This window comes from Topomyia yanbarensis, chromosome 2, assembly GCF_030247195.1.
Source record: "Topomyia yanbarensis strain Yona2022 chromosome 2, ASM3024719v1, whole genome shotgun sequence".
In the NCBI taxonomy this organism is placed as follows: domain Eukaryota; kingdom Metazoa; phylum Arthropoda; class Insecta; order Diptera; family Culicidae; genus Topomyia; species Topomyia yanbarensis.
This window is the reverse complement of record NC_080671.1, coordinates 287349489-287373387: the sequence shown is the minus strand read 5'-3', so window position 1 is coordinate 287373387 and position 23899 is coordinate 287349489. Positions and strand designations below refer to the sequence as shown.

Here is a 23899-nt window from a genome sequence, read left to right as displayed (position 1 = left end):
TACGGCCTCTAGTAAAAGCAAGTATCGGACTAACCATTCCTTCCCTTTCCTTCCGCGATCTACGTTCGGGCCTGGCCGGCGCCGGTATTGATCAATACTTTAGGATTACCAGGAGTTGCACATTGAAAGATGTTTCGCTATTCCCAAGCATAATTATCTCCTTATTCTCTGTGCAACTTCAGCTAGTCCAGATCGATAACGGAGTAGCAGCCAGGGGTGGTCGCACAAGCTCAAGCTCAAGCTCACAAATTCTTTTTCCATTTTGCATTCCTCCTAATAAGGACGGTTTGTAGATAACTTTGTTGATACAAGACGAGAATGTTTTGAAACAATTCAAATCTTGCCGACGATTGTTTTGGTTTAACTATGTTGATACAAGACGAGAATCTTTTCAAACAATTCAAACCTTGCCGACGATTGTTTTGACTGCGTACATACATCTTTCCCCTTTCGCAGCTCAAACCGAATGAGTACGCTTCGCATCAAGGCGTTCCTATTTCTTGACTTTACAATGCAGATGGAAGGCCATCCTTTTGTTCGACAAATGAAAATATTTTCATCATTCGTTTTGGTGTAGCTTTCGCTTAGTGGCAGAGTTGCCACATTCACTGATTTTCTTGGAAGGATTTGCAAAAATCTTCGGGTTTGTAGATTAGAAAAACATTTTCTTATGATTCACTGGTAAAAGTACAGAATTAACAAGCGCAAACTTAATATTAGTTAATAAAAGAAACTTTCTAATTAAATTCTTTTTCCATTTTGCATTCGTCCTAATAAGGACGGTTTGTAGATAACTATGTTGATACAAGACGAGAATCTTATGAAACAATTCAAACCTTGCCGACGATTGTTTTTACTGCCTACATACATACGATTTTTCCCCTTTCGCAGCTCACACCGAATGAGCACGCTTCACATCAAAGCGTTCCTATTTATTGACTTTACAATGCAGATGGAAGACCATCCTTTTGTTTGATAAATGAAAATATGTTCATCATTCGTTTTGGTGTAGCTTTCGCTTAGTGGCAGAGTTGCCACATTCAATGATTTTCTTGCAAAAATCTTCGGGTTTGTAGATTAGAAAAACATTTTCTTATGATTCACTGGTAAAAGTACAGAATTAACAAGCGCAAACTTAGTACTAGTTAATAAAAGAAACTTTCTAATTAAATTCTTTTTCCATTTTGCATTCCTCCTAATAAGGACGGCTTGTAGATAACTATGTTGATACAAGACGAGAATCTTTTGAAACAATTCAAACCTTGCCGACGATTGTTTTTACTGCGTACATACATCTTTCTCCTTTCGCAGCTCACACGGAAAGTACGCTTCGCATCAAGGCGTTCCTATTTATTGACTTTACAATGCAGATGGAAGGCCATCCTTTTGTTCGATAAATGAAAATATTTTCATCATTCGTTTTTGAGTAGCTTTCGCTTAGTGGCAGAATTGACACATTCACTGATTTCCTTGGAAGGATTTGCAAAAATCTTCGGGTTTGTAGATTAGAAAAACATTTTCTTATGATTCACTGGTAAAAGTACAGAATTAACAAGCGCAAACTTAATACTAGTTAATAAAAGAAACTTTCTAATTAAATTCTTTTTCCATTTTGCATTCGTCCTAATAAGGACGGTTTGTAGATACCTATGTTGATACAAGACGAGAATCTTATGAAACAATTCAAACCTTGCCGGCGATTGTTTTGACTGCGTACATACATCTTTCCCCTTTCGCAGCTCACACCGAATGAGCACGCTTCACATCAAAACGTTCCTATTTATTGACTTTACAATGCAGATGGAAGGCCATCCTTTTGTTCGATAAATGAAAATATTTTCATCATTCGTTTTGGTGTAGCTTTCGCTTAGTGGCAGAGTTGCCACATTCAATGATTTTCTTGGAAGGATTTGCAAAAATCTTCGGGTTTGTAGATTAGAAAAACATTTTCTTAGGATTCACTGGTAAAAGTACAGAATTAACAAGCGCAAACTTAGTACTAGTTAATAAAAGAAACTTTCTAATTACATTCTTTTTCTATTTTGCATTCGTCCTAATAAGGACGGTTTGTAGATAACTGTGTTGATACAAGACGAGAATCTTTTGAAACAATTCAAACCTTGCCGACGATTGTTTTTACTGCGTACATACATACGATATTTCCACTTTCGCATACATGTACCCTACACCCTTGCCTGTAATTTTTCAATTTATAATGCGAGGCCCAAAAACCCTAATTTTTTATTGAATTACAATTTTTATTGGCGACTTAATTTAACCCACGCTCCACCACTGGTTGCAGAACAAAAGTTCACTCACAGATTTGGTGCTGTGATTGCTTTTATTGCATGCATGCAATCGACGACTTCAAGCCCATCTTAGACATGTGAAATCAGTCGTAAGGCTTTTTCTCAATACTTTTCAATGGGAGTTATTCACATGCTACTGTTGATCGATACAAAATTGATAAGTAGTTTGCCGAAAAAAATACCCCCGCGTTTTCCATGAAAACACACATACACATCTACCAACCTGAGAACACTTTTGAAGGAATTTCTGTTAAAATTCTTACTAAAATATGATTGGTTGGTACTGAAAAGAACCGTTTGTTGTTTTATTCTGGGGGATACACCGAATTTGTGTCCCAGTGGATGCGGCGAGCCAGTTGGATGTTGGATTATCCTCGAACAACCAGATAGGCCTCGCCGGCTTCATTGAGGGCCATTACGGCTGAGATCTGGAAGCGTCGATTGCTTTTGAAATCCTACGCAATCTCATGAACCAGACGATGGAAGAAAAGCTAGTAGATTAGTGGATTAGTAGCTTCTGAGAGTGATGAATTACACGCAGGGCGACGACAGCTTCTCAGCGAGCGACACACGTACGTGTGTTCCGCTCTGTGGCTTACACACGTCTGGCTTTGAGAAAAGTTGTGACACGCATATTTATAGGTTCTAGCACTTATGTTGATTTGCATTAAAAGTAGTTTAAGAACTATTTAAACAAGTTTTACAAGCAAATAAGGTATCAGTAGCATGCGTTGGACGTTTTGCATTCAATAAATGAAACAAGATTAGCAATTCTATTTTTCTTTCTGAGCAGTTTGGATTTCGTATTGGACATTCAACTACTCATCGACTTGTGACAGTAACTAACAAGATAAAGGCAAATATCTCAGAGGGCTATTCCACTGGAGTTGCTCTTCTAGACATAGAAAAAGCTTTCGACAGAGTTTGGCACAAAGGTTTAATTGCCAAAATGTGGGATTTCAATTTTCCAATTTACATAATAAAGATAATTAAAAATTATCTTACTAACCGTACCCTACAGGTTTCTTATCAGAAATGCAAATCTAATAAGCTATCCGTTAAAGCAGGCGTCCCTCAAGGATCAAGCGTCGCACCAATACTATACAATATTTTACCTCTGATCTTCCAAATCTACCTACAGGCTGTAAAAAGTCACTTTTCTGTGTTGATACTAGCATCTCAGCTACTGGTAGGAGTCTTCGTATTATCTGCAGTCGACTGCAACGAAGCTTAAATATTTTCAATGATTACCTGAAAAAATGGAAAATTTACACTAATGCGGCAAAACCACAATTGATTGTGTTTCCGCATAAGCCAAGAGCTTTTTCTCTTCAACCAAATAATAACCATATTATTAAATTTAATGGTTTGAATTTAACGTAGTCCGATCAAGTTAAATACTTGGGTTTGATTTACGATACAAAAACTCACTTTTAAGGATCACATTGAAGGAATACAAACAAAATGAAACAAATATCTAAACTGTTTATACCCTCTTATAAATAGGATAGTCTTGGCCCTGCCTTAAGAACAAACTATTAATTTATAAACAAATATTTAGACCGGCAACGCTATATGCAGTGCCAATCTGGGCAAGTTGTTGTGCTACTAGGAAGAAAACGCTTCAAAGGATTCAGAATAAAATTCTGAAAATGATTTTGAAGCGTCCTCCCTGGTTTAGAACAAATGAGTTGCACAGACTCGCAAACATAGAAACATTAGAAATTATGACGAACAATATTATAAGCAACTTCCGACAAAAATCGTTGCAATCTTCAATTGCAACGATTAGCTCTCTTTATAGTTTAAAAGTTAGTTTATAAGATTTGTTTAGCTCCTTATTCAGAAGACAAGTAGGTTTAAAACTGAAACTACTGAAAAAAACTTAACTGCGAAAGCATATTATAACTTAATAATAATTAACTGAATCATGTAAACAATAGGGATGAAAAGTCACCACTTGTGGCTGTACACCCAATATACTAAATTAGAAATGTAATGCAAATAAAACAATATAATCAAATAGAAAATATATAAAAAACAAGATTAGCAATTTGTTTAGTAGGAGGAAAGTTATTAAGGTTCAAAATGTACGTAACGCTTCCGTTTTGAAAATATTGAAATGACACCTGGTATAGTAAAGAAAGACGTAAGTCCTACGTCAAAATTGTGGTCTCAATTTGACCACCGCACAGTGGTCGCAATGGTACCAAAACGTGCGTTTAATTAATGGTGCTCTAGGAGTTGATTTTAGCGATTTGATGTGTTTAGAACACTTTTTCAGAATAGTAGCCCTCTTCTTTTGATGTATACTGAATTGTGATTAATACACCTAAAAGTGAGATAGAAAATTTATTTCCACCAACTTTCGAGATAGAGTTATGATGTCAATAACAAAGTTATAGAAAATTCTACTGCGAGAAAACTTGTTGAACATGCAAACTCTCCAAAATTAATGGTGTTGAGATAAAGCGCGTTGTTTGTGGGAGGCACCTAAAAATCATTTTTTCATTATAACTTTTTTCTGAGATTTTTGCAATTAAGCAATTACAGATATTTGTCGGAGATGTCAACATTTTTTATTTCAAAACTTACGACTTATTAAATAAAGTGGATTAAAAATACCGCCATTTTGAACATTAATTACTAAGAGATGTGGAAATATGTGGAAGGCATTTCGATTCTATGAGAAAGACGGTGATAAGTACTATAAGAAAAAATACTACTTACAGCGGGCATCCACCGGCCTGTATACAAAAATACTTTCCGGCAATGTATGTTTTGCATTTTGTAATAAAATAAGTACGATTTTTTCAGCATAAATTTTTTAGCGATTTTTTTTCTATGTGTCGAATTTTCTAAAAAATCATTGAGAGTAATAAATACACATATAAATCGTGAACTTTGAATTTCTGTTATCTGAAACTTACGAGTTATTCATAAATTAACAGGATTTGGAAAGTCAACACTAGTGACGTTTAAAATCATGAGTATGAACCATAATAAAGAGTATTAGATATCATTTTCACGAAACGACTATGTAGTCAGAGTTGATATTTAGGATCCGACTTGGCAGAAAATCTTTAGAAAAATATTTTCACCTATATATTACATCTGTCAAATTTTAACCCTAAAACAGGCAAGGGGTCTCAGAGGCTCGGCTAGATACAGTTCCCTAGTTTCAATAAACTTGTAACTCGAAATACAAATGATAGAGCGTTTTCGGGCTTTCGGTTCTATCACTGGTAAAACGACAAATAGAGGCTCTTGGTTTCATTGAATCTTAGAAGCGATGCTTTATGAAGTCAATTTTCGCTTGCCTTTTTGAGGGTCAATTTCAAATATTTAATCATTCAATGCGTTCTTGCAAAAGAATTATTGACAATTCCGGCCACGTAATCGTTTCATGAAAACGGCATATAGGGTAGACAAGCCATTATCCATCTCATTAGTCGGGGTATCACACTATTTCGTTAATAACTCGACTTAGAGTGACTGGATTGCGCTTAAATAAGTATCACCATCTTTCCTTCGTTCCTAAGAAGCAGTAGGGGAACATGGGGAGACTTGACCAGGTTTTCAGCTAAAACTGCATAAATCTCTAAAAAGGTCTGCAATCCAATAAAAGTCATTGAGATATAATGCGCAAAGTTATTGTGCGTCTTCATGATTTTTTGCAGAATTTATAATTTAATTTTTGAAAAGTTACAAAAGTTTTTCAGAGGTCGTTTTTTTGGTCAAGTCTCCCCACTGCGGGGAGACTTGACCAAGAGATTTTTTAAAAATCATAACAAAAAATAATGACATAAAACATACTGTAATTATTTTTCCATATTGTCGAGATCTTTAGGTAGCAGTAAAAAATATAAAAGGGTTGCATTTGATAAATTTAGATTTTTTATAATGCATTTCTTTTTATGCATTAACTGTACTGCTTGCATTACATGTTCACACATCACGAAATCAGTCCTACTATTACTAACTTTGTTTACTAATACTAAAATATAAAGACTTATGTTTGAGGTGGGATTTTTTATGGCGTGATTAACATTAACAGTAGATACCCAAAGCATAATATATATCAGGAATTTTGTATCTTTCTTCAGCTAATTGCCACTTGGTCAAGTCTCCCCATAAAATCTTGGTCAAGTCTCCCCAACATTAGTTATTACGTTCAATGTCATTCAAATTCTAGTAATAACTATTCCAATGTTCCAATTTATGTATAATCATTTCACTGCTTCACAAAGATTAAGATGGTATATTAGTACATTATTAGTAATTAGTAGTCGAGTAGATATGTCCATACAAAGTTTGATAAAAAATTACATCATTTAATGCAAATTTATTAATCACGTAATATTTTCTGTAAGGAAAGGATTTTTCATTCCAAACTTTTAAAGTTACCTTAAGGGATCGAAACAAGTATAAAAATATTTTTGAAAAAATTTTAAGAATCGAATAGAAAACACCATAGCCAAAAATAGAATTTTGCGCTTGGTCAAGTCTCCCCATGTTCCCTTACAGTTAACCTTTTTGCCTGTAAAATGTGAAATGCTTGCGTTTGAGCGAAGCGTAAAGTCGAGTACAACGTGCCCTTATTCATCCTACCATTTGATCTAATGCGTTGAATAGAGATAGCATATACTTCTCTGACTGTTGAGTTCAAATGGGTGGGATGAATGGGGAGCTAAGATGAATTAGAGCGCAGTAACCCTAATACTGTTAATAATGGTTTTCACTCTTGTAAAGAAAGCCAAAATTTGTTACATATTTTTTAGTTGATCACTGTTGTTGTGGTGCTAGTTTATGAATAATTCGTAAGTTGGAGACTACAGAGCTGAGAGTTTTGGATTCATATGTGTACTTTGACATTTCTAAAGATTTTTTAGAATATTCGTAGAATAGAATAACACATAGAAACAATTGCTAAAAAAGTTATGCTTAAAATGTCGTAATTATTTTGATACAAAATGCAAAACATACATTGCCGGAAAGTATTTTTTATATACAGGCCGATGAATGCCCATTTTGATGAGTGGTATTTTTTCTTGTACTTGTCACTGTCTTTCTCATGGAATCGAAATGTCTTCCACATATTTTCACATCTCTTAGTAATTGTCGTTCAAAATGGCGGTATTCTTAACCCACTTTATTTAATAACTCTTAAGTTTTGAAATAAAAAATGTTGACGTCTTCGACAAATATCTGTAATTTCTTAATTTCAACAACTTCATAAAACATTTAAAGAATTGCAAAAATCTCAGAAAAAAGTCATAATGAAAAAATGATTTTTGGATGCCTTCCACAAACAACGCGCTTTATCTCAACACCACCACTATCTTGGAGAGTTTGCATGTCCAACAAGTTTTCTCGCAGTAGAATTTTCTATAACTTTGTTATTGACATCGTGCCTCTGTCTTAAAAGTTAGTGAAAATAAATTTTCTATCTCACTTTTAGGTGGATTAATCACAATTCAGTATACATCAAAAGGAAGGGGCTTCCAAAGTGTTTCTAACAAACCAAATTGCTAAAATTAACTCCTAGAGCACCATTAATTAAACGCACGTTTTGGTACCATTGCGACCACTGTGCACCGCCTTGCGCGATTGATTGTTTCAATAAACCAATTTCTTTAAGAAACCGTTTCAAGTTGATTACACGATGGATCTTTGAGCCTCCTAGAATCGTACCAGCGTCATACCTGAACCAACCAAAAGACAATGACCTATACTTGGCGCGATCATAATGGCGCCGTGATCAGGAACTCCAAATAGGACTATGCATCTGGCATAATAACGATTATCCGTTGTCAAACTTTACACATTCGTGATTTCATAAATAAATCAGCCATCTAACCAAACCGCCGCAATTCTACAAATGTTACACAACTGCCATTTTGTTATCGCATAACTTTGAGTGAGTCACGATGAGTTGTGTCCACTACAATGTTTTATACTCCAGAGCCCAACCCTCCGCGCATTGATCGGAACCAAGTTCCCCACCCGTTGGAGCCGAGTTTTTCATTTTTCGGAGCCGAGTCCTCCACCTGAAGGAGCTTAGTTCTCCACTGTGTGGAGCCAAGTCTTCCATTGTTTAGAGCCGAGTCCTCCACCCGAAGGAACTTAGTTCTCCATTGTTCGGAGCCGAGTCCTCCACCCGCCGGAACATAGTCCCCACTGTTCGGAACCAAGTCTTCCACCCGTCGAAGTATCGCCTTCAATGCGCCGACGTATCTTCCATACCAACTTTAATCGCATTCGCTTTGGCAGCATCTCAATAAGAACGCAGGTCTCGGACTCCACTACGTCAGGCTTGGTTTGCCTGGCAGTTCTTTTTCACTGGAATGCATAAACTAATGGTTTTGTATTACGGAGCAGCTTCGTCCCCATACTTATCTTCATAATTATTGATAGGAATCCAGTGTAAGCAATCTTGCAGTAATGGTTGATTTAGTTTTGTGGATTTGAAAAGAATCTTGGAAACCTAAATCATCCTGTGAAAGGCATGTATTAAATGCAGCAGAATGTAAGCAGCAATCGGTTCCAGAAAGGAAACAATCTGAACCGAAACATCATATCAACAGCACAAGTGAATGGCGTCACCAACTTGCGTCACAATAATGCTGTTTTAAATTTTCGTTTATTTAAAACCGTCGGTTTTGACCGGGAAATATGTTGCGGTGCAACGTACTTCGTGGACGCTCCTCCTCAAACATCAGCGAAATTGACAGCTAACTCTGCACTTTCATCTAGGTAGTATAAAAATATACGTTAGTGAAGGAAGGTGATGCAATACTTCTAAGTATGATCAGATAAAATGTAAATTTCTATAGAAAAAATCTTTGTAGTCTAAATTTGACCACCGCCCTGCACAGTTGGTTTGTTTCTATTGATTGTTTCAATAAATCAATTTCCTTGAGAAACCGTTTCGAGTGATTACGCGATGGTTCTTTAAGCCTCATAGAATCGTACCGGCGTCATACCTGAACCAACCAAAAGCACAACTTAGGACCTAACACAGGCGCGATCAATGCATCTTATGCTTAGAAAAATAAAGAACATCAAAAATATTTTTTTAAGGTTTTGCCCGGCCTCCAACCACTATACGAATCTTGCAGCTTTTGAATTACAATTTAATAATACATGTATAAAGGGTTCTTACTTCTATGAGCTTTATCTGCGTGGTCCTTCTGCAATATGACTCTTCTTTTCGATGCAAAAAGTGAACCTGAATCAACATCATGAATGACAATCTTGATTGCTTCGCCATCTAACGACGTCTGCCGACGAGGAGCTTCCAAATCCTCTAACGCAGGACATTGATAAATTGAAATGTTGGTAGAATTTTGATTGTTCTTAAGCGCTGATATATCTGGTCTACATACACATAAAAAATTGAAAAATAATATATTTAAAACAACTCTCTGTACTTACAACTGAGACCCTCTTCTTTTATTCCTGCGTTCTTCGTCCACCATTAATGCTGACTGGATGTGATCAGGACTTGGTGACTCTTCGTTATCTAAACTGTTGTCAGAAATTGGAATTTTGAAAGATGGTCGTCGTGATCCAGGGGTATCTGGTTCCTTGAATGAAGCAGATTGCAAAGCAGCCGCCAGAACTCCCGGAGCGTAAACGTCGTAGGCCGATTTCCTAGAAAAGCCCAAGATTGATAACAGTGATCCAACTAGAACTGAACTAAATACCTTCGGGGCATAGGGGCAGGTAATCCCAGGCTTGGTTCCATAAGTTTTAATTCATTGTTTAATGATTTGATTTCGTCATCATAACTACGCTGGCGTGTCATCCTCATGGAAGGCCTTCTCGAAGCTATCCTCGAAGCAGCTGTTTCCAGGTCCATGCGTCTTGGCGGACTGGAAGATCTGCTTGGTGCGGCACTGTGGCCTTTTTTCCAATCTGTGTCTGAAGTCTTAGCACCCTTGAGTTTTTCTAACTCTTTTAATGAAGCCGGTGAAACATCTGAATGTCTGCGAAGCTCGGGACTTCTTGGAGGAGCAAGTGCTATGCCGTTAGCAACGCTTAAGCACTGTGTAGATCCAAGTTTAACATCTGAATGGCGTCGTTGAAGCGTTTCCAGAACTGGAATTTCGAGGATAGAATCGGTAGATTCTTGTGGAATACAAACTCGCGACGCCATCTTTCTACGACAAACGCTGCAACGCCATGTTTCCTGAAATAAGTAATAAAATTTTAAGTATTTATTGACACTTGAAAAGTTATACTATATACTACAGTAATGTTTCAAACTCTCATTTGTGTTTATCAGCCATGGCTGAACCGATCTTATCCAAACCTATTTTAAATGAAAGGCCTGTACCCAGACAGAACGCTATTAACCTTCCGGCGGTCGCGCTAGTGCACTGAGTGCACGCTACTCTGAAAATCTAACGAAATTATCTTAGAGCAGCTGCGGTAGCTCGTTCAGTGAGCCAGTTGCGCGACTTTTGGAGGGTTAAATGCTTTTTGATTTCGATATTTAGTTTCCAAGATATGAATGTTTGAATGTGTAAAAATGGTGTTTTTTGCAGTTTTTAAAATTATATCCCGAAATTGACGACATAGATAAACATTTCATAAATCTTCAAATAGCTTATACGAATACCTTTCGAACATTCGTTTACGAGTGGTCTATCGAGAAGCAGGCATGCACAAGAACGGTGCAGCTCCGTGTCCTATTGCTGTGCACTGACTCATAATGTGTCAGCATTAAATTCATTGAGCTAGTGCTTGCGCTGGTTTCCGATGAGCTAGAGTTAGCAAGTAGCACGAGCACCGATGAGCGAGAGCCATCGCTAGCACGGTGATAGTTAGCACGCTGCACGAAGCTATAGCTTAGCTATAGCAAAGCAGAATAAAAAAACAACGCGTTAGTGTGAGTAATGATGCCTGCATCGTTTTTTCAGCAACCTGTCGCACATTCACCAACGCATGGTTCTTGCTTTGTCCTATTCTTTCGTTCCATAGCTTACACTACTGCACCGTTCTAGCTCATCGGACAAACTTACCGTGCCAGCTCATTGAGTTAACTCGTGCTAGCTTACTGAGCTAGCTCACCGAGCATGCTCGTGCCAGCTTACCGAGCTAGCTCATGGTGCTAGCTTATCGTGCTAACTCGTTGTGCTAGCTCTTCGAATCCTGCAGCTCGAGTACGAAGGTTACCTAGCACGAGCGGTGTCAGTGCTTATTGCGTTTGGTTCGTTCAAAGCGGCCGCTCAGCTCATGTTAGGCTCTCGTGCTGTGCTTCATGCATCCCTGTCGAGAAGCAAGTGTTTTTTTCCAGTCCGTCAGTGTTAGACAAAAAATTGTTTTAATCCCCGTTCTAGGTTATCTTGAACATTCTCTACCTCTCGATGTTTGGACTTTTTTCTTCTTTTGTGCGTTAACCGTTAGGCCGTCCTTAGCCTTTTGCTCGCGTAGTGAGGATTGAACAATAGCCAGCTATATAAGCTGGACTGGTGCGTCGTGGGAAACAAATTCACAGATAAGTAAAATCTACCTCTTTTGACACATTTACGGCTTATTCCCGTCTGCGTGGGTGCTAACCCCATGCGTCGACGGTGTCGATGGCTCCCTCCCCGGACGGCCAAATGGAGGTCGAATCGACTCCCAAGTCTCCCCCCGACCAAACAATATCCAGAGCTCTCGACCGGTCCCTTTGTGGTCTTCTTTCGGCCCAAAACAAAATCGTTGAATCTATTACAGATTTCAAAAGACCTGACGGAACGGTTCTCGGCTGTGACCGAAATAAGAAAGGTCCGCTCAGACAGGGTCAGGGTCGTGTTGGCTAATTCAAAGCAGGCAAACGATATTGCTTGCTGCGAGCACTTTACGAAGGACTATTACGTGTATATTCCAGCTGTAAAAGTACAGTCTGAAGGCGTTGTCACCGATAAGTGTTTGATATGTGAGGATCTGCTGGAGTACGGGGTTGGCTGTTTTAGACACCGCTTACTTCAGCCAGTGAAAATACTAGAGTGCAAGCGTTTGCACTCAGTAGTAGTTGCGGGGGATGGTTCAAAAACGTACCCCCAATCAAACTCTTATCGGGTGACCTTCGCTGGTATTGCTTTGCCAAATTACGTCCTCTTGTACAAGGTTCGTCTGCCTGTGCGTCTGTTTGTGCCGCGGGTCATGAATTGCACAAAGTGTAAACAATTGGGTCACACAGCCACCCATTGTAGCAATAAGGCCCGCTGTGGAAAATGCGGTGAGAATCATGTAGATGATTCGTGCAGTAAGAACGCTGAGAAGTGTCCTTATTGTGCAGATATTCTGCATGATATCTCGACATGTCCCGCGTACAACCTACGCGGGGATAAACTAAAACGTTCCCTTGTGGGACGATCCGAAAGCTCTTTCGCAGAAATGCTAAAGAAAGTTACGCTACCAACCTCAACAAACATCTATGCTCACTTGCCTCCTAACGAGGGCGAGACTGATGACCCACAAGAGGGAACATTTACTAGGGTGCCTAGAAGTTATAGGAAGAGGAGGAACATTTCCTCTCCTAAAGTTCCTTGTAAAGGCCAGAAGGTGTCCCGGGGCTCCGAAAGTGACATCTCTTGGAAGTGTTGCAACCAAGCCGAAGCAAGTAGCTCCTGGTCTCGGAGGATTAAACTCAAAGAAGGAGTTCCCAGCACTTCCTGGAACATCAAAAATCCCAAGTGTTCCTCTGTTTCAGTTCGAGAATAATCGCGGCACTGAAATTATCAAACTCTCGGACATTGTGGACTGTATAATAAAAACTTTCAATATAACTGATCCTATTATAAGTCTATTGTTAGCTCTTCTACCTACAGTAAAAACATTTTTAAATGGCGAAATGGCCCCTCCTTTCAGCGATTGTATCCTTCGATGGCTAACTCATCGAACGAGGTCACGGATTTGATCACTGTTCTACAGTGGAATTGTAGAAGTATCATCCCAAAAATAGATTCTTTCAAATTTTTAATAAATAGCTTGAGATGCGATGCATTTGCTTTATGTGAAACTTGGTTAACTTCCGATATAAACCTTAACTTCCACGATTTTAATACTATTCTCTTGGATCGAGATACCCCCTATGGAGGAGTACTTTTGGGGATCAGAAAGTGCTATTCCTTCTACAGAATTAATCTTCTCTCAATACCAGGCATTGAAATTGTCGCTTGTCATGTAACAATCAAAGGCAAAGATCGTTGTTTAGCTTCCATATATATTCCCCCCACACCGCGATTGGGCACCGCCGGCTACATGGCATCATAGAATCCCTGCCTGCACCGCGACTTGTTTTAGGAGACTAACTCTCACAGTACGGAATGGGGTTGCCTTTATGATGATAACCGTTCTTCTTTAATTCACAATATTTGCGACAACTTCAATATGACAATTCTAAACAAGGGTGAAATGACACGGATCCCTCCCCCACCAGCGCGCCCAAGTGCATTAGATATATTCCTTTGCTCGACCTCGCTACAGTTAGATTGCGCGTGGAAGGTAATCCCTGATCCCCACGGTAGCGATCATCTGCCGATCGTAGTCTCAATCACCAACAGCTCAAAACCATTGAAATCAATCAATGTTTCGTATGACCTCACACGAAATATCGATTGGAATGCGCCCATCGAACAACATCGAATCTACCCAAGAACTTCCTCCGGAGTAAGAGTACAGCTTTTCGGCTGGCTTGATTCTCGACAGTGCGAATCAAGCTCAGACTAAGCCAGTATCCGGCGCGAACATACAAAAACGTTCTCCCAATCCCTGGTGGGATAAATAGTGCTCAGACGTGTACGCGGAGAAGGCCGCCGCGTTTAAGACCTTCCGGAACGACGGGTTACCAGCTAGTTTTCGACAGTACGCGACGTTAGACAAGCGAATGAAGAGTTTGATGAAAGCCAAGAAACGCGATTATTGGTGCCGGTTCGTCGACGAATTAACGAGGAAAACATCGATGAGCACTCTTTGGGAAACAGCCCGACGCATGCAAAACCGAAACAGTACTAATGAGAGCGTGGAATATTCAAACCGTTGGATATTCGATTTCGCCAAAAAGGTTTGTCCGGATTCCGCCTCGGCACAGAAGATCAACCGCGCCGCGTCCCCTCACGATAACGCGAACGAAACACCTTTTTTGATGGTGGAGTTCTCACTTGCTCTCTTGTCGTGTAACAATAAAGCTTCAGGGCCAGATGAATCAAATTCAACTTGTTGAAGAATCTGCCAGACTCTGCCAAGAGACGCTTGTTGAACTTATTTAATAAGTTTCTTGAGGCTAACATTGTCCCACACGATTGGAGGCAAGTGAAGGTCATCGCCATCCAAAAACCAGCCTCCGACCACAATTCGTATCGACCGATCGCAATGCTATCCTGTATTCGAAAGTTGTTCGAGAAAATGATCCTATCCCGCCTCGACAATTGGGTCGAAGCAAATGGCTTACTGTCAGATACACAATTTGGCTCTCAACCGAAATTCAAATGGCCTATGCTAGCAAAGAGCAGATGGCATCAGTGTTCCTAGATATTATGGGGGCTTTTGATTCAGTTTCGATCAAAATTCTTTCAGAGAAGCTGAACCAGCATGGTCTTTCAGCGACATTAAACAACTTTTTACTAAACCTGTTGTCGGAGAAGCACATGCATTTTTCGCATGGTGACTTATCGACATCACGATTTAGCTACATGGGCCTTCCCCAGGGCTCATGTCTAAGCCCCCTTTTATACAATTTCTATTTCAACGACATTGATGAATGTCTTGGCAATTCCTGCACGTTAAGGCAACTTGCAGACGATGTATTTTCTAGGAAGCGTGAACCAGTGCAACTACAGCTTCTATTAATGGGTCAAACTATCGCTCAGATATTCACAGTAAAATATCTAGGGGTCTGGTTCGACTCGAAAGGTACTTGGGGATGCCATATTCGTGTCCATTTCATAAATACTTCTGAATCTACTGTTTTCTTCGACACATCCATGAAAGACGAGATCTGTGGAATTCCGAACCACATACGCCCTCAAGTGGTTCCAAACATTTTTATAATAAATTCCGAGAAGTCGACTGTTCTAAGATGTTTTATACTGACGGATCAACCTCGAAGGGTCCACTGGCTTCGGTATTTTCAATCAAAAGTTCACCGCCTCCTACAAACTCAGTGACCACGCTTCAGTTTACGCCGCAGAACTAGCTGCTATTCAGGATACCCTTGGAGTCATTGACACATTACGCGCAGACCATTACTTCATCGTCTCGGATAGTCTGAGTTCTATCGACGCTATTCGCTCGATGAAACATGGAAAGCACTCCTCCTATTTTTTTGGGAAAATACGGAAGCTACTGAGTGCTTTATCTAACAAATCTTTTAAGATTACCTTGGTGTGGGTCCCTTTTCATTGCTCCATTCCGGGCAATGAGAAGGCGGACTCCTTAGCTAAAGCGGGTGCCCTAGAAGGTGATGTTTTTGAAAGACCAATTTGCTTCCACGAATTTTTCAGTTTTGCTCATCAAAGAACCCTCGAAAGTTGGTAAACCTCGTGGAGCAATGGGGAGCTAGGAAGGTGGCTACATTCGATAATCCCTAAGGTATCGACGAAACCTTGGTTCAAGGAGATGGATGTAGGTCGTGACTTCATTCTTTTTTTTATTCATTCGTCAATCAAATTGTAGACTACATTATACAAATATTAATTGCTTATATACTATCCTGTATACTATTTCTATGTACTATGATGCCGTAAAGAGTTGAAAAACAGTTTTAAACTTGTTCGGGGCATGGTAAGGTCAATACTTTCACAATGCTCGTTATACACAGCCATCATCTGGTTTAGTGGTCCGAATTTAGCATAGCCTGCACGGTGATGACCTATCGCGAACAAATTTCTATTACGTAACTGACGAGTAGGAGCATATAAATTTAATTTTGACAGTATGTAAGATGAGTCAATACGCTGCATGACGATATCGTTTAGAAACGAGATCATAGCATAGTCCCGACGTTCTTTCAATGTTTGAATATCTAACAACATACAACGTGCTTCATAAGATGGAAGAGGGAATACTGTCCATCTTAATTTGCGTAGTGCATATAATCGAAACTGTTTTTGGATTGACTCAATTCTCACTTCGTGTTTTTTTTTAGGAATGGTGACCAAACAATACTACAATATTCTAAAATAGACCGAACATATGCTACGTAAAGAGTTTTAATTGTGTAAGGATCTTGAAAGTGATATCTGAAGCGTTTTATAAAATTAAGCATATTACTAGCTCTATGAACAATTGTGTTGTAATGTTCCACAAATTTTAATTTTTTATCTAAGATAACTCCTAAATCTCTTATTTTATCGCATTTCTGAACGGTTTGATTACCTAATGTAATTGACACGGAAGCCGTGATTTGTTTTCTGCTAAAAGTCATGAGATTACATTTTTTAACATTTAATTCCAGTAAACATTTACAACACCATGTATAAAAGATTTGTGCTTCATTGTGAAAAACTTTATAGTCATTATTATTTCTAATTTCTAAAAATAGCTTCATATCATCCGCATATATGAGAATTTTAATATTTTTTTGAAATAAGAGAGATGTCGTTGACATATAAAATGAAAAGAAGAGGTCCTAAGTGTGAACCTTGAGGAACCCCCGAAGTAACTTTAATTATATCAGATTTCATCTCATAGAACTTTACTATTTGCTGACGATCTGTTAAATACGACTTAATCCAATTGAGGAGTCTCATCTCGATTCCCAATTTTTCAAGTTTGAATATTAACATGGGAATGTCCAGCTTATCGAAAGCTTTGCTGAAGTCAGTGTAAAGAGCTTCTATATGATTTCCTTTATCCATGGCATTTAACGAGTAATCAACAAATTCTAAAAGGTTTGTACTAGTTGAACGGCTTTTAAAAAACCCATGTTGTGAATTTGTTATTTTATGTTTGACTTGGTTGAAAATGGTTTTATTTATGATGGATTCGAAAAGTTTGGGAAAGCAAGACAGTATGGCAATTCCACGATAATTTCGAATATCAGATTTTTTACCCGATTTATAAAAAGGTATTAAAATTTTTTTTTCCAATCTTTTGGGAAAATACCAGATTCTAGTGACTTATTGAACAGCCAGAATAAAGGTGACGTAAGCTCAGTTGCTAAATTCTTTATGAAAGCAGGTGGAATTCCATCAGGTCCTGAGCCTTTAGTGGCATCTAGATCATTGAGACCAGACAAGATATCTTGAACATTAATGTGACTGACACCAACATCTCTTGAATAATCAGGAAAATAAGAAAAATATTCAAAGTCACGATCATTGTCTGAATAGTTAGAATAAGTTTCTTGAAAAAATGTTGCGAAGAGATTACAAATATCTTTTGAAGTTTCACCCTCTTTCCCATCTAAAGACATTTTTGATGGGAAGTTGCATGAATTCAACTTAGTTTCGATGTAATTTAAAAAGTTTTTTGGGCATGACTTGATCTCATTTTCAGTTTTTGCATTATATACAGTTTGTGCCGAAGAAATAGTCAAAGTTATTTGGTCACGAATGTTGAGGTATTTTTCCAAATTATCCTGATTATTGTGTTTTCTGTAAATTTTGTGAGCATTTTGCTTCCAATTTTTCAAATTAATAATTTGCTTGTTGAACCAAACTGGATTTTTGGATGCATGATTTCGTCGTTTTTTTCGTGAGTGGAACTTCCTCCTGTATTATTTGCCATAAAATATTATAAAAGATCTCCACTGCACATTCAATGTTCTCTTGATTCTTTAAAAGGGACTGCCAATTAGCACTACTTAATTTATATTTAATATTTTCATAATTTGCTTTTCTATAATCGAAGACGTCCTCGAAGTCACAATCAATGGAATTATGATTCTTGTGCACAAAAATAGAGAATTCTATTGCTGTGTCAAATGTTTCATTTTTCCATAAGGGAGAATGAGATTCATCAACACAGAAATCTTCATTAATGTTTGTTAATAGCAGATCTAAATAACGATTGTGTTGATTTTTATATGGTTTACTAGCTGTAAATCGGTGCGCTTCGCTACACCGATCAGGACTAAACGAAATATTTTAAAAATACTAAAAATAACAAATATTTTTGTTACAAAGAAGAAACTTATTGTAATTCTCGCGGATAAACAATGTTCTTAGTTTGACCACCTGGAGCACAATTAAATTAATTGCTCTGTTTTCCTAAACAATCAAATTGTAATCCCTTGGTATCATTCGAATTCGAGGTAGTAGTACATCTGCTCCTTTATATTTTCTAGTTACAATGGTCGCTTAAATGAATTTTTTTAACCAAAGCACAGTTGTGGTGGGTCGATGTTGCGCAGTAACTAATATAATAGGCACACAAAGTTTCAATTGCAACACATGCGGTGCGCAGTGTTGCAAAACGACGTTTTCACGATCAAAATTCAACTCCTGAACCATTGGTTTTGGAGAATGGATTTTTTCAAAGAAGTTTCTGGATATAAATAGATGCATCTTTTGATATAATGAATTGAGTTATTAATCCCCTAAAAGTGAGATAGAAAATTTATTTCCCCAAATAATTTAGCTAGAAACTCGCAGTCTTCAGTAAAGTTCTAGAAAATATTATTGTGAAAATCTTTACTGAAGTTACTAAAGCTCTATATAGTAACAGTAGCGAGATATGTAGGTTTGCTTGGGATGAACCCATTCAAAACAGTTTTTCGAATATAACTTTTTACGATTACTTTTTATTATGAAAAGTGTCTTCTACAAAATTGTTAAAAGCGATAAAATACACATTTTTTAAATAACGAAGAATCTGTAGCTCTCGAAACAACAAAGTTATTGTCAATTTTCGAATATTTTTTATCAATTTACACCTTAAGCAACATCCTTAATAGCAAAAATTCGTACTATGCTATAAAAAAAATCGTAGAAAGAACTTTATTCTTTCGTTTAAATATAAAAACCTCCGTCTGACGGAGACTGCTGGGAAGGTTACGTATAAAACCAATACTTCTGAAAGCATGGTGGATCGACTGAATTAAATAATTCAACACGTAAATCCATAGATTTATATGCGTAATAGAATTACCATCGATTTTATTTTGGATGGAGTAGTGTATGAAATTGAAGTCAATATACGCAATCGATTGATTCTTCAACAGAGTGTATTATTTTACAAATTCATGTGGAAATGTGGTGCAATTTATTGTTGCATCGATTAACATTTTCCCAATCCATATATCTCACTTTTTTGGCGAATTGACCTACGAAGGTGACTATAAGAATCATTCAATAAAAGTATGCACATATAGTGAAAAGTTCTGTTTTCGAAACATATTTACAATGATACGAAGACATAACGGAGTGTTGATGGACGTGGGTAAAGTTAATTCATAAAAAATGGCACATTTAAAAAAATATTTTGGCGATACAGAGAATGTTAGTATATTCATTCACTTTCCATATAATCACTGCACAATTGAACAATATTTCTTCGAATATCGTAGCAGAATACTGAAAATTGAACCAGTGACAGAAAATCTCTGGAGGTATCCCGTTTAAAACTTACTTTGTGGTGTACATCATAAATCAAAATATATTGGACCAATCGTTTCCAACGTTTGCACAGTTCTTCTGCATATCCCCAGGTATTGATCGAAGCTTTTATTGCAATGCAAAAAATGCAATTTTCGTTTAAAAAATCATGAATCTTATTTTTGTGAACAAAGTTATGATCTTTAATGATGTTATGATATGAAGGAGAACTGTGCAAAATCAAACAATTTGGTTCAGTAGATTTTGAGTTATGCTGTACAAAGGATTTATTCGAGGTGTCTCCTAAAGATTCACTGTAACACACCAAATTTTCAATATTTTACGGTGAACATTTAGGAAAATGCTTAAATGTTGCATTATTGACTGAATAGACTGACACTCGGTATCGCCATTGTTTTTTTTGAGTACGATATTTTTTCAACAATAATCCTACCCCCTTAAGCAAGAACTGATTTCATCAGTAGGTGTCGACTAACGGGTAAAATTTGACGAAGATTGCCGACCACGCCACCAGCTATTCGATTGGTTCCTTTTATGGGTCATCGTGAATTCGTCCTATATAACAGTGTTGCATTCTTCCAGAATTTTGCTTATACCCGAATTTTGATTGATATTGTAAGTAACGTTTTCCGCAAGCGCAAGATTTAGTAGTTATTTTAGGGCAGAGCTGTTCGTCCATCATCCAGCAATGTTGATTTAACTTCAGATGAAGCGATCGCAAGTGCAATTTTCAATTTAATTTTCGACAAATGCATGCAATTCATCAGTATTATATTTAGGGTTGTGGTACCGGTAATACCGGTACAGAAAATCCCGGGAATACCGACCCATTTTTGGTACCGTAATACCGGTACTGAACAAAAGCCAGTACCGGTATTTTCGGTACCATACAATTTTTTATGAAAAATATGTGGACTCTCTAGGGGGACCTGTTTCAAAATATCGGTCTACAAGATGACTTTTAATTATATTAATTGTCTTCTAGATAAATCGTTGAGCTAACACCTTTGTAGGGGAATGAGGTGGGGCGATCATAATAATTGTAGAAGTAAAACATTACTAGCTCCCGTTGTACTGAACGGTATGTTTAAATTCTTGCTTTATTTTGTCGAAATTAAAATTTAACGATCTTGTACTAAATTTCCAAATATTCACATCTAGCGTAAGAGACGTAAAAATTTGCTATTATTGTGTTTATTAGCGACATTCTGGTTTTCATTATTCACTGGGTGGCGCGTAATAAGACTATGGTCTAAGTCATGTCTGTATTTGGTTTGATCTTAAACCATTATCTATAAAAGAACGAACAGCGAGTTAGTAGCTAATAATTTTAGAGTTGGTGAACTGCTTCAAATAGGGCAATTATTGGTGATCGGAGAATTCTGGAAAACTCAATACTTTACGGAAAAGCAAGGAGCCTTGGTATGCATAAGAGAATAGTAGGCAAATGACATAAAGATCAAAACCAATTTACAGAAAAGCAAGAGAGGAAATGCGAGCAACCTGCTCGGATTTACTGCCATTCTCGCTTTGATTTACTGTTATTAATAGGGTTTCTTACATTTACCATCTGTTGAAGTCGACGAAAGTCGCACCGCTTAGCAGTTAGTGATATCAAAGTGGCCTAGATTTTAAAATAAAAGAAAGTGCCGCATACGAAAAATATCTTCTGTGAAATGAGTCATATCATTCCGAAGCAATTAAAAACAATAAGCATGTTTTTTTGATCAGCACAAATCAATCATCTGAGAATAAGGTCATCAGTTTGAGCATTCGAATTCACTTTGAAGCTGTATTCGAGTTTTTTTTAAATGTTCGAGTACCGGTACTTTACCGGTACTACCGGTACTGAGGGCTTCAGTACCGTAGTACCCCGATCAGAATGAAATAACAAGATTATAACAGAACACATTTTTTGTAACATATTGTGTTAAAAATTAGGTCTCGTTAGTAGATAAAATAACGGAAATTTATAACAAGTAACAAGGCGAGTTATAGTTTTGAAATATTTCTGTTATGTGATTCTGATCGGGACCGGTTCTCACCAAAAAGGGTCGGTACTGCGAACCCTAATTATATTGCCATTCGCGTAATAGATCTCTATCAAATAAATTTTTGCCATTCCATTTATGTTCTGGTAAACATACATGCAACAAAATTTTAAATGTTTGAGGTAATTTATAGATATTGCTTCAGAAATCCTCCCTCTCCTTCAGATTCCGAAACCAACAATCATGTCCACCGTGTTGGCGGAAGAAATACTTATGCCAAATCATATAATATATATATATATATATATATATATATATATATATATATATATATATATATATATATATATATATATATATATATATATATATATATATATATATATATATATATATATATATATATATATATATATATATATATATATATATATATATATATATATATATATACATATATATATAGCTAAAAAGGGGTCTTCAGTACACCCCTCCCTCTCCCTTTCCTCGACTTAGGTACTTCTCACCCCATGACAATCTCCTTAGTGGAAGGCATACTTATGTCAAAATTGAATTCATCGCTAATAATCACTTTGAATGAATAGATAAGGATTACTACATTCTTCGCCCCCCCCCATTTCGTGGTCCACTCCCATCAACCATTGGTGGAGTGGGAGAAATACATATATCAAATACTAATAAATATGGTGATATAAATAATTCTTTGCCTAAAAACAACCCCCCCCCCTCCAGCTCAGTGTACCCCCCCCCCCCTCCCCCAAAAAAACCATACCATGAACATCTTCTTGTGGAAAAGAATACGTATGCCAAATTTCATCAAGATCGGACTTGTAGTTTGGAAGTAGTTAGCGGACATACATACATACAAACATACATTGATTTTTATATATATAGATTTGATTGAGTCCTAGCAATGCAATTTTCTCAAACATATATTGTAATGTTTCGTTTTCACCAACGACAGGAAGTAGAATGCTCTCATTTTCAGAGTCAGGAATAAAATCTAAGTTGCGCTGATTAAAATCACCATAAATATGAACTTTAAATTCTGGAGGAAAATTAGAGATTATTTCTTCAGCTGCTTGAAAGAAAATCTCATATGTTGATTTGCAAGCTAGATCCGGTGGAAAGTACACTGAGACAAAAATGTGGATTTCATCAGCGATATGTGCTTTAACCCATACATGTTCAAATTCTTTGAATTTTGGTGAGACAATAAGATCGGAATTAAATATAGATGAAACTGCGATGAGAACTCCTCCGCCTGACATTCTTTGGGTTAGTCGTAAATCACGACCATCTCTAAAAACATTATAGTCACTACCAAAAACCTCTTCACTTTTTACATCCGCATTCTAACTTGTTTCGGTACCTAGAATTATCGAAAATGAGGAGCCTAATATATTCTTATGGATTTCGTTCATCTTTACGGCGCTCCTCATTCTATTAAAATTTTGACAGTAAACCAAAATTTCAGTGGCTTTCGAAGAAGTTGGTTGTGATTCGTTATTCGTGAAAATATTGTTTAAAACTATTGTACTGTTACCAGCTGCGTCATGCTTGTCCTGGTCTGCCTCTGAGAAGTGCGTTAAAATTGGCGAAAACACGAACGTTCACAGGAGCAAGATGAACAATGATGTTGATTGTTATGGTGATTGTTGTTAAGACCATTGTTGTTCCTATTGCAAATGCTGTTTCTGTTGTTGTTGTTGCTGTAACTGCTGTTTCTGTTTTCGTTGTGGTTGTTGTTATTTCTGTTGTAGTTGTTGTTGCTGTTTCCATTGTAGTTGCTTATTCTGTGATTATTGTTGTTGTTGTTGCTGTTGTTGTTACTGCTGTTAATGTTGTTGTTTCTGTTTCCGTTGTGGTCGTTATTGTTTATGTTGTGCATGTTTCTATTGAAGTTGTTGGTGATATTATTGGACTTGTAGCTGTTGTTTTTGTTGATATTGTTGTTGTTTCTATTTTGGTTGTAGTTGTGATTATTGTTATTGTTGTACTTATTGCGATTCCTGTTCTTATTGCA

General features: G+C 37.3%; 1 protein-coding gene across 1 annotated transcript in view; it reads right to left on the bottom strand.

Annotated features, from left to right (window-relative positions):
* Positions 1-10319, bottom strand: part of LOC131678626 (regulating synaptic membrane exocytosis protein 2) — a 978270-nt gene extending 967951 nt beyond the window's left edge. Inside the window, exons 1-3 of the mRNA XM_058958857.1 lie at positions 10019-10319; positions 9747-9965; positions 9475-9689 (exon numbers count right to left, since the gene is read on the bottom strand). Of these exons, the coding sequence (XP_058814840.1) occupies positions 9475-9689; positions 9747-9965; positions 10019-10173 (589 nt within the window). The 5' untranslated portion in view covers positions 10174-10319. The remainder of the gene's footprint in view (positions 1-9474; positions 9690-9746; positions 9966-10018) is intronic.
* Between the last annotated feature and the right edge of the window lie 13580 nt (positions 10320-23899).